Source organism: Falco rusticolus, chromosome 4, assembly GCF_015220075.1.
Source record: "Falco rusticolus isolate bFalRus1 chromosome 4, bFalRus1.pri, whole genome shotgun sequence".
Lineage (NCBI taxonomy): Eukaryota > Metazoa > Chordata > Aves > Falconiformes > Falconidae > Falco > Falco rusticolus.
In genome coordinates, this window is record NC_051190.1 from 38881796 (window position 1) to 38893051 (window position 11256).

At 61.0% G+C, this 11256-nt stretch overlaps 2 protein-coding genes across 3 annotated transcripts; one reads left to right on the plus strand and one right to left on the minus strand.

The window, feature by feature from the left end:
• Nucleotides 1–241: 241 nt before the first annotated feature.
• ECI1 (enoyl-CoA delta isomerase 1) lies at nt 242–8064 on the minus strand. Of its 2 annotated transcripts, none has more exons than XM_037386224.1 (7): nt 7962–8064; nt 7388–7531; nt 5485–5612; nt 4680–4826; nt 3232–3353; nt 2352–2530; nt 242–777 (listed from the first exon to the last, which is right to left on the minus strand). In XM_037386224.1, the coding sequence occupies exons 1-7, from the start codon at nt 8002–8004 to the stop codon at nt 611–613; spliced, it is 930 nt and encodes a 309-aa protein (XP_037242121.1). In that variant the 5' UTR covers nt 8005–8064; the 3' UTR covers nt 242–610. The 2 variants fall into 2 exon arrangements, with proteins under 2 accessions (XP_037242121.1, XP_037242122.1); XM_037386225.1 differs by lacking the exon at nt 242–777 and adding an exon at nt 793–942.
• A 751-nt stretch (nt 8065–8815) lies between these two features.
• On the plus strand, nt 8816–11221 carry PTX4 (pentraxin 4). The gene is made up of 2 exons (XM_037385905.1): nt 8816–9011; nt 9148–11221. The coding sequence occupies exons 1-2, from the start codon at nt 8883–8885 to the stop codon at nt 10405–10407; spliced, it is 1389 nt and encodes a 462-aa protein (XP_037241802.1). The 5' UTR covers nt 8816–8882; the 3' UTR covers nt 10408–11221.
• The last annotated feature ends 35 nt before the right edge of the window (nt 11222–11256 follow it).

An 11256-nucleotide genomic window follows, 5' to 3' on the forward strand; every position in this document is an offset into this window, starting at 1 on the left:
TCCTACGGCCACTGACCACGATCCAGCTCCAGCTCCCACCACCAACCCCCGTGAAGGCACTCCCTGCAGCCCCTTCCATGAGCCCTGTGCGTGGGCTGCTCTGGGTCCCGGTCCGGAGAAGGGTCACAGCCAGCCATGCCCAGACCCCCCAGCCCACGCGGCTCACAGCAGAGCTCCCCCAACCCACGACGAACCAGAGCCCAGAGACACCAGCCAGGAAGAGGTGACCACAGGCAGGCTGGGGAACGAAGCATCCATCTCCTACCTCATCAAAGACTTTATTGACAAATCTCATTTCACAATTAGCTGTTGGATAGGAGGGAGGATATCCAAGGACCGGCAGGCTTGGGCCACAGCGGTGTCAAGACCCTCTCCCTGTCCGTTCCTCGGGGGAGCTGAGCAGACAGCTCTCTCCACTCTCGGGAAAGGCAGCGGTGGTGTCAGGCACTCTACAGGGACTAAGGGGAAGGGGTGGTTGGGGCAGCCATGGGAGCCGGCAGCGCACCAGTTGCTGACACTGCAGACGGCTTCACTGTGCAAGTCTACAGCTCCTGCAGTGTTTTGGAGAGTCACTCGAACTCCTGGGACTGCACCCTGGGAGGCTGGCTCCTCAGCTCTTCTTCTTCTTCAGCATCTCCATGTACATGCGAAGTGACTTCTGGATGGACTCTTTTGAAATGAAACTGATGAAGTTCTGAATGTCTTCCTCCCGGTGAGCAACCAGGCGATCCAACACTGCCTTCCTCATCATGGACTTGGTGAGCTGACGGGCATGGTCTGCGGAGAGCAAGGATGAGGAACACGCACAGTCCTCACCCCTGACCAGCTCTCAGCCACTGCCACCACGTGCAGGTGCCTCCAAACGGGGAAGTACTGCACACCAAAGGGCTCTTTGAACCAGCAGGGAAAGGTGTGAGAAAAACCCACCGGCTGGAAGCTGAACTGGATAAATTGTCATACAATAAATTATGATCTGTACCAATCAGCGGGGAAATGACTGATCTGCTGGGACAGATGACAGACAGTTGTGCACCTCCTTCTCTTTGTGCCCTCCAGAGCCCAGCCCCCACCCCAGTACACACCACCGGGCTCAGGACAGCAGTAACTAAACAAAATTCTCCGTTATTTGAAACTGCTCTGGCTCTAGGCTCCCACACCCAAACCCCTCACAAGACAGTCCGCTCGTGCCAAACATGCCGTACAACAGCCAGCAGCGCTGTCCCCTCGAGCTCACCCCAGCAGCAGGCGCGGGGCCTGTGCTGTTCCGCACAAATACGTGGATGCTGCTGGAGCAGCGCTGGCTGCTGGAGCTGACAGAAGCTTGAGCACACACCTGCTCACACGCGTACAGAACCATGTGCAATGATGTTGCACAGAAGTTGCAAGCATGCTCTCAGCGTGCTTCAGCCGTGACAGTGAAATGCTGACCAGCCACCCCATGCCCTAGAGCTCCAGGTCTGTCTGCTACAGACACCTTTACCTGGACAGACTCCTCCTGGCTCTGATTAGAGCTCTGGGGAAGGATCTGCATGGTGCCAAGCCAGGAGAGAGCACAGTTGAAATGTGCTCCCTGCTCTTGGGGGCCGAGGTGCCACTAATACCAGGACAGCAGGAGACAGAGCTGTTTAGGGACACTCTTCCAAGGCTGGGACACAGAGTGACAGCCCTAGGAGCCGTCCATTTCTGCACAGTTTTGTTCAGATTTCTACAGAAAGTGCAGCTGAAGTGTGACACGTAGTTGCACACCCCTGCAGCACTCAGGAGGTGGCATGGGATGGGATAGCTCAGATCTAGCCCTGGCCGGCGGACAGCCCCCTCCCAGCCCAGGAACCATGTGCTGCCAGTCACAGAGCAGCCCAAACATGCTTGTGACATCTGTGCTTGCTGTCTGTCCTCCTGCCCCCATCGCCAGCCCCAGCTCAGCAGAGTGCTGAGAGTTGATCCAGACCACAAAGGCGGACTGGCAGCCACCCAGGCACTCTCGCTCAGCCTGTTCCCTCCACTCCATGGCAGCTTTCCTGGATAACACCTCCACTGACAGACACAGTTTCAGCTTGTATCTGGAGCTCAGGCTCCTCCAGATTGACTCAGCAGGGCTGGCAGGGTGAGCCGAGCTGGAGCCATGTGCCCTACACACCCAGCACAGTGTCCTCCTGCACAGGGCCACTGGCAAACCTGTCTCTGTTAGCCCAAGGCTGCGGGAACCTTGTGCTGAGCCTTCCTGCCTCCCAGCCATCCACACCTTCCCTTTAAATAGAAACTGTTAGGTACCTGCTGGGAGCCAGCCCCAGAACCTGTCCCTCCCACCCAGATCAGATCCCCTCTTCCTCTCCCAGAGGTGCTACCCTTACCGGGAAGGGCCAGCCACTGTGCCATAACAGCCGCAGCCTTCTCCTGGAGCTTCTCCTCTGGCACCAGCTCGTCCACAAGGCCAAACTTGTGGGCCTCAGCTGCAGGGTGGAGGGAGCCCAGCTGGAGGGAGCGTTCAGCAACTCGGTGTCCCACAACATTCACAAATGTGTCCTTAAACCTAGAAGAGATGGCAGGAAAACCCAGTCAGAGAAAGAAACAGCCAGTGGCAGCTGCACCCAGACACCGAAGCTAAGAGCACACTTGGTCCCACTCCCCAGGAGGGGTCTCTGAGCAGCTACAGGTTCAGTCATACTGTGCAAAGTCAGGTGAGCAGAGCCATTTTTGGTACTACCCCAGAAGAGTTCCCTCTCCTCTCCACGAGAGTTGCTTTATTTACCCTCAATGCACAGGTCCCACCTGTGCCCACTTGCTGCAATATGAAAGCTCCTTGCCAACAGCACATTTACACGTTCTCAGGGCAAGCAAGGGCCTGCATCTTAGTATATTAGTGTCCCTATGCTTTCAGAGAGCTCCACAGCTATGGGGTTTTGCAGGTGCACGGTGTGTATCCAGGGAAAAGCATATTCCCAGACTGAGCCTGGCCATGGAGATCTCCCAGCAGTAGTCCCAGACTTGACTGCAGAGTCAGAACTGAGGTCCTCATTGGTGAAACACATGAGGACACTGTGCAGCCTGAAAGCTTTTCACATACCTGCAGGACAGGATGGAGAAATGAGGTGCTGTCTCCTGCAGCTACCTGATCACTGACACGTGATGCTACCTCTCAGCAGCCAGTTAAAACTGATTAAGAAACTCCTTGAAGATTAATTGTTTTTTGAGACCTACACGTGACACTAAAATTGCGAGGCGCTGGCCTACCAGAAGGGAGCCACGATGCCCAGCTGGGCTTCATTCAGGCCAATGCTGAATTTGGGGTTGTCCACCATGATTCTGTAGTCACATGTCAAGGCAATGAGACAGCCTCCCGCCGGGCTGGACCCCTGGCAAAGAGAAGGCAGGAGTGAGTCTAGGTCGTGGTTACAAACATCCCTGCGCCTCCGGCCTCACTGTTTCCTCCAGAGCTGGGAAGACACAGGGCAACAGAGCAGATGTCCCCCAAGTCTCTGATTACCTTATTTGAAACAGCCCTAAAGATTTCTGATAGGTTTACCGAGGTTTACCCTTTCAGTTTTCAAGCCCTTTGTTTCTTGCATTTTCCAGTGTGGAAATCTAGATAATTGATCTGTGCTATTTGGGCTACAAACCCTGCAGTGGAGATTTGCTACAGCATTTTCTTGTAACCCTGTATGAGTTTTTAACACTTGTTGAGTTTGTAACCCTAAATGTCACAGAAATGGTTCTGTCTTTGTAACACCACCTGTCTATAAAACTTCCATTTGTGACCATCTTTGCTACGGCTCGCTGCTTGCTTAGCCCTCCACAGGACACCGGTGGGAAGCCGCTCAGAGGCTCAGCTGCCTTCAGAGACAGTTTACGGACAGACACAGAACCATGAGCTGCCAAAGCGGCACCACACTGAAAAACAAAACCAAGACACCAAGCAGGTAACAACCCATCCACAGACATTCAGATGGCACTTCACTGCTGGCCAAGAACCACAGCCGGAGGAGCAAAACCAGGTGAAAAAGGGCTCAAGACAAACTGCACCGCCCCAAGCATCGCTGCCTACAGGGCTGAGGACAAGCCCTTGTGGTGCTGCATGGCTGCCTTCACCTCCTGCCCTCTAGCAAAGCAGTGCAACAGCCAAGCAAGTGACCCCTGGCAACCCCTATGAGCCTTGTCCAGGACAGCAACCGGTGAGCATGTGACAGGCATCCTTTGGACTCCTCCATCAGCTGCTCGGCTTCTGGGGTACTCGTCTGCCATCAACGCCCCTCTGGGCTCTACCACTGGTCCACAGCCCTCCTCCTGGTCCTTCGACTTGGAGGACAGACTCCTAGCTGAGTTCTTGGGGCAGGGTATGGCCCTTGCTGCACAAAACACTGCCAAGGGCACCTCAGCCTCCATCGGCAGGACATGGGTGCTGTGCAAGCTCCCCACCGCAGCCAAAATGCTGCTATACCCCAGCAGCGCCTGCAGCTTCCATGGAGCCTGCAACATCCCACACTTCCATACCTTCCCACACCCCAGCGTGCTGAACTGACAGACATGTACTTTGCCAAGACCTCCCAACGAATACATTCCTGTATTTGTTTCAACACTGACAAGGCTGACTTTTTGGCTGTCCTTGCCCACGCAGTGCAAACAAGCAGCAGCAAGCGACAGACCATGCGGGGCGACTAGGAAGGCGGATCTAAAGGACATACATTGACTGCAGCGACAGTGACCATATTGGAGCCGTACAGCCGGAGCCACATCTCCTGCACGGCTCTCCAGAACTCGGCATAGTGCTCCGTGCTCTTCCCACACATCTCGGTGATGTCCAGGCCAGATGAGAAGATTTTGGGGACTGCCTGGAATCAGGAAAATACAAACGTCACTTAGTGTCACTGCTCAGGGATGACCCTTTAGCCCTCTAATGCACTTGGTCTGGCAGCCTGAAGAAAGGGAAAGTGATAATTAAATATGACATAAACCAAGGTCTTTTGGGGTTCTGAAACAATCTTCCCAGTTGTCCCACAGCCTGGATCATTCCATCAGCATGGCCCACAGGGCTGCAACTCTTCGCTTGCAGCACAATTTCCCTGTGCAGGTGCAGCATAACTTCCCTGTGTGGGTACATCAGCCACGCAGCACAAAACCTGTCCTGTCCCATTCCCACGCACCACCTCATACCCACATCTCAACTGAAAACAAGCACTGGCATCTTCTAGCAGCTACCTCCAGGCAGTTCAAGAGATCTCAAGGGATGTGTCAGGTTTGCAGACAAGTAGCTCTAATTTCAAAGACAATGACAATACTTGGTGGTTGTTCTGCTAGAGAAGTGCAGAGAAGAACGAGCACAGCTCATCCAAGAGCCCCTGCCTCTCCTTTCAGAGCTGGTCAAAGCTGCCTCCTGGCCTTCCCATGCCAGTGACCAGGGAGCCAAGAGACCAAGCATGAGCGAGGGAATTGCACACATGCCTGCCAAATCGCCCCCCAGTCTGCACCCAAGCACAGGACAACACGTACGGATGTAAAGATCACACCCCGGCAGGTCCGGTCATTCTCTAGCTTCTCCAGGCTTATGCAAAACTCGGTGATGAAGTCCAGGCTGAGGCTGTTGACTGGGGGGCTCTTGAACTTCATTGTGGCGACGCCTGTGCCATGGTAAAGATAGACATCAGAACCTTCTACCACAGCAGCACACATTGCCTTGCCCAGGGGAGCTTCACCTGCCTCCCTGTTTCCCTACTCACCCAGATCATGTCTTTCCACCCCCGGATCTTCAAAAAGCCACCAGAACAGCAGGGCCAATAGCATGGCCCTGCCTTTGCCCAGATCTGCCCACAAGCTGGGCTCACTCAGCCAGTGGTGAACATGGAGCATCAGGATTAAGAGATGGGGCTGCGTGAACCTCATGAAGTTCAACAAGGCCAAGTGCAAGGTCCTGCACCTGGGTTGGTGCACCCCTCAGTATCAATACAAGCTGAGTGGAGAATGGATGGAGAGCAGCCCTCAGGAGAAGGACTTGGGGGTGCTGATGGACGAGAAGCTCAGCACGGCCTGACAACATGCGCTGGCAGCCCAGAAAGCCAACCACATCCTCGGATGCATCACCAGTGGTGTGGCCAGCAAGTCGAGGGAGGTGACTGTCACCCTCTGCTCTGCTCTCGTGAGACCTCACCTGCAGCACTGCGTCCAGCTCAGGGGCCCCCACTGTAAGGGGGACATGGACCTGTTGGAGCGAGTCCAGAGGAGGCCACAAAGATGCTCAGAGGCTGGAGCCCCTCTGCTGTGCAAACAGGCTGAGAGAGCTGGGGTGGTTCAGCCTGGAGAAGAGAAGGCTCCCGGGAAACCTTACAGCAGCCTGCCAGCGCCTAAAGGGGGCTTACAAGAAAGCTGAGGACAGACTGCAGGACAGGGGGGAATGGCTTTAAACTGAAAGAGGGTAGATTTAAATGAGAGAGAAAAAAGAAATTCCGCACTGTGAGGGTGCTGAGGCGCTGGCCCAGGCTGCCCAGAGCAGCTGTGGGTGCCCCATCCCCGGCATGTCCAAGGCCAGGCTGGACGGGGCTGGGAGCAACCTGGGCTGGTGGGGGGTGTGGAACTAGGTGATCTTTAAGGTTCCTTGCAACCCAAACCATTCTGTGATTCTACGAACAAGCATGTGTGTGGTGGCACATCATGTGTCCCAAACCCCAGCCACTTTGGGGTCATGCTGCCCAGCAGTTCCTTTCCCTCTGAGCTCAACGGATAACACTGAGCCTCCAGCTTCTATCACAGCAAGCATCCCCCGCCCAGGGGATCACACACCTTTCCGAGCCTGCCAGCAGCACTGCCACCTTGGCCAGCACCACGGGAAGGGCTCCGAACCCCTGTCCCCTTCCAAACGGTGCGACTGTGCCCCGAAAGGCCCTCACTGAGTGCTTTGTCTGCGTGCTGCAGTCCTGCCTAGGCTGGGGACGGCAGCGTGAGGATGCACCCAGGGGCCTGGCAGCCAAAGGAAGAAGAGGCAACCTTTGTTCGGTGCAGGGACCTGGCCCCATGACAACTATTCCTGGCAGTCGGACACAGAAATCCCCAGCAGCTGCTCCCTGAAGAAGCGCCTGCCACTCCACCAGGTCCCCAAAGCTGGGACCCTGCAGAGGGCACGATGCACAGGCAGGGGACAGGGCACAAGGTCTGCCCACGGTGACGGCTAGGGTTTGCCCACGGCACCCAAGCAGTACCCAGCCACCTGAAGTGCCCGCCACCGGTGGGACGCCTGTCCCCCAGCGGGTCCTAAGCAGCTCACACTGGGACATTGGGGCCTTGGTGGCTTTCCAAGCCCAGGGCCACGCGTGCCATGGGGCAGGCAGGGAAGGGGCGCTGCCTGTGCCCCACAACGCCCCGTGGGTTGAGGGTGACACCGCAGAGGGGCTGCCCACCGTACCTGAGCTCTCGTCCAGCTCCACCAGGATCTTGTTGTTGCTGAAGGCTCGGCTCGGGGCGCGCGGGAGGCCGGGGGGCAGCCGGGGGCCGGGGGGCTGCCGGGCGGCTGTGCCCCACGCCGGCCGGTGGCAGAGGGGCAGCACGCCTGGGGGGACAGAAGCAGGTAGGGGCGGGCAGGGCACAGCCCCCCGGGTGTGGGGTGTGCTGCCCAGAACTGCCCTGCACGGACAGGGTGGGGACACGGGGACACCCCGACACACTGAGGGGGAGCGTGGGGCACCCTGACCCACGGCGGGGGGGACGCGGGGACACCTTGACGCACTGAGAGGGGGCACCGGGACACCCTGACCCACGGCGGGGGGGACGCGGGGACACCTTGGCGCACTGAGAGGGGGCACCGGGACACCCTGACCCACGGCGGGGCACACGGGGGACAAACTGGCTCATTGAGGGAGGGCGCGGGGACACCCCGACCACGCCGGGGGACACGGGGAGGGGCCGTAGGGACACGCTGACCCCCCGGAAGAGGGACACGGAGGGACGCGGGGCCACCCCGCCCGCGGGGCCGGGCGCACCTGACCGGGCAATGCGGCGGCCAAGGGTCCCCACCGCCGCCATCTTCTGCCGTCGCGTCAAGGGTACGGGGCGGGGCCTCGGCCGCGCGTCACCGCCCCGCCCCGCCCCACACGCCCCGCCCCGCCCTGCCCCGCGGCGCCGTCTACGGCCGGTGCTGCGGCGCGCACGTGCTGCCGCCCCCTGGTGGCCCGCGCGCCCCAGACTGCCCTGCCCTGCCCTGCCTGCCCTGCCTGCCCCGCCCTGCCCTGCCTGCCCTGCCCTGCCCTGCCTGCCCTGCCTGCCCCGCCCTGCCCTGCCCTGCCCTGCCTGCCCCGCCTGCCCCGCCTGCCCCGCCCTGCCCTGCCTGCCCTGCCTGCCCTGCCCTGCCCTGCCTGCCCCACCCTGCCCTGCCTGCCCTGCCCTGCCTCCCCTGCCTGCACTACCCTTCCCTTCCCTGCGTTGCCTCCCCTGCCTGCACTGCCCTGCCCACTCTGCCCACACCACCATACCAACCCTGCCCTGCCTGCACCATCCTGCCTGCCCTGCTCTGCCTGTCCCACCTGCCCACCCTGTCCTGCACCCAATATTAACTATTGAGACTCCTCACCCTGCTGCCCTCCAGGAGCTGTCCCACATGGTTGGGCCCACCAGGGCTGTGTGCCCAGGGATCCCCACAACACCCTTCCCCGCCCCAGGGCTCAGCATCCCTGCCTGGCCCCTGACCCGGGCAGCCAGAGCCCCAGGCAGCTCCTGAGCCGGGCCAACCGCCCCCACAGTGCCTGGCCCAGGGCAGCAGGGCCGGGAGCCCAGGAGCTGGCGGCAGCTAGGGCACGCCAGCACTGCCTGCAGATCTCATCATGGTGCGCCGCGGGGGGGGGGGGACGGACACCACGGGGGCAGGGCTGGCCCTGCCGTGCAGGCATCAAGTGTCCGGCAGCAGCATGGCGGGGACAGCGCTGCCCCTCTGCCTGCTCCTTGCTGCCACCCTGCAGGGTGGCCTGACCCAGGCACTCGGGCCTGTGACCCGCTCTGGCCCCCTGCTCCTGCGGCTGCGGCGGCTGGAGGAACAGGTGGGTGTGCGGGGTGGGGAGGGGGCCCAGCCTGGCCTGTGCCAGGGGGGCACTCAGTCTTTTGGGCCAGGCTGGGGGTTGCGGGGGCCTGGCACAGGGATGTGGGTTCACCCCGCCTCGTCCCACTCCTCTGCAGTTTCGCCGGCTCCAGGAGGTGACACTAAGCCATCTCCAGAGCATCGCCAGGAATTACAACATCTCCTACAACATCGATGGACGCTTCCAAGCACTGGCAGAGCAGGCAGAGGCAGCTGTGGCTGCCCGGGCTGCCCTGGGCACCAAGCTGGCCCACCTGGCCACCACCAGCCAGCGGCTGCACCGCAGGCTGAAGCAGCTGGAGGGGACAGTGGGTGCCCTGAACCCACCACACTGCCCACTCACTCACCCACTGGGTACACTGGTGGAGGCTGGCACCAAGGTGCACAGCCTGCCAGCCACCGCCCAGAGCTGGGGCAGCCAGCTGGAGTGGGAGCCGCAGAGCTGGGTGGCCCCCAGCCCTCCCAGCCCTCGGCGCCCAAAGGCAAGGCGGCGGTGGCAGCAACGCTGGCAGGAGGCAGGGCACTGGCTGCCAGCCCATGCCAGGCCTGGTGGAACACCCGGGAAGGATGCAGAGAACCTTTGTGATGCAGCACCAGGAGCCCAAGTCATGGCATCGGCGCTCCCCACCATGACTACAGTCCCCCAGGAGCAGCCACTGGCCCCCCAGCAGCCAGGAGAGGGTAGGTACAGGCCCCCTGCCCCAGTGTCCACCTCCCCAGCCTGCCGCACTGGTGCTGTCCTGCTCTTCCCCAACACCTCCGCTGAGCGTGTGGCCATCCTGAAGCCAGGGCTGCACCAGGGGCTGCAGGAGCTGTCGCTCTGTGCCTGGCTGGCCACCCCAGCCTCCTGCCTCGGTGGCCTCCTCTCCTACACCACCCAGAACGGCAGCAGGGAGCTGGCTGTGCATGGCTGTGACAGGGACCTCCCACGCTCCGTGCACTTTGTCATCAGGAACAGGCATTTTCGGGAGCTCCCAGTAATGCCACTTCTGGATGGCAAATGGCACCATCTCTGCCTCACCTGGTCCTCTGGCCAGGGCCAGTACCGCTTCTACGTGGACAGGCGGGTGCTGGCTGCTGGCTCTGGCTTCCAGCAGGGCTATGAAATTCCAGCTGGTGGCTCATTGGTGCTGGGCTGGGAGCAGGACCACCCTGGCAGGGACTTGGGCACCGCAGAAGCTTTTGTGGGTCACCTGGCTGGCTTCGTGCTCTGGAGCCGGGCTCTCCTGCCAGGGGAGGTGGCTAGCATGGCAACTGGCCGGGCCCTGCCCCGTGGCCCCCTCCTCACGCTGGCCAATGCCTCCCTGCAGGGTGGGGTGCAGAGGGTGGCGTGCCCCTGCCTCCAGCACTGCCTGTGACCAGCCTGGCGGTGGGAGCGGCGCCAGCCTGAGCTGCGTCCTCCTGGGGTGATGGGACACCTGGCAGAGAGGGCGCCTCAGGACTGGGGCCACTGGATGTGGGGCAAAGGAAAAGGGCTTTTGGCAGCCAGCGTGGCAGGGGTGGGACCCAGTTCCAGGACCTGTCCCAAAGCTGGGGGCTTATCAGCTCTGACCACAGAGGGTATATGGCCCCAACGTTCTGATTAAAATATATCCCAATTAAAATTCTCCTCTCCAGGCTGACAAATAACGTATTTCTGGTCTGGCTTTTCACTGTACCGCTCGGTGCTGCTTAGGGCCAGGCAGGAGCTGCTCAGCGTATGCAGCTGGAGCCCCAGGCTCGGTCACACATGAGTGACCCCTGCCTGTCCCCCGCCACTGCCAGCATCTGCCACTGAGTCACCCCGAGGGGGAAGATGTAGCTCGGAAAAGCCCGTGACCAGGGTGAGCCAGCAGTGCCCCAGTGCCCGGCCCTTGGCAGCAGACCTTCGGGTCGAGCTGTGGCTGGGGGCTGAGGCAAAGCACACAGACGCTCCCACACGGCTGCCCGGTGCAGCTCCCTGCCAGGAGAGCGGCAGCAGCGCCGGCTCCGCCCGCTCCCCGGGCTCCCCGGGCTGGGGGCCCTCGCTGCCAGGGCTGCCAGCCGCAAGCCGCGCCCGGGCCCGCCGCGGGGCAAGGCCTCACCGCAGCCCTGCGGCCTCCCGGACCGCCGCCGCCGCTCTCCCCGCCGCGGCAGGCCACATCCCCGTCGCCGGCTGCGGAACGGGGATGGAGCCGGGGCCGGGTCGCGGCCGCTGTCCCGAGGAGAGGGCTCGGCGGGGATGGGGG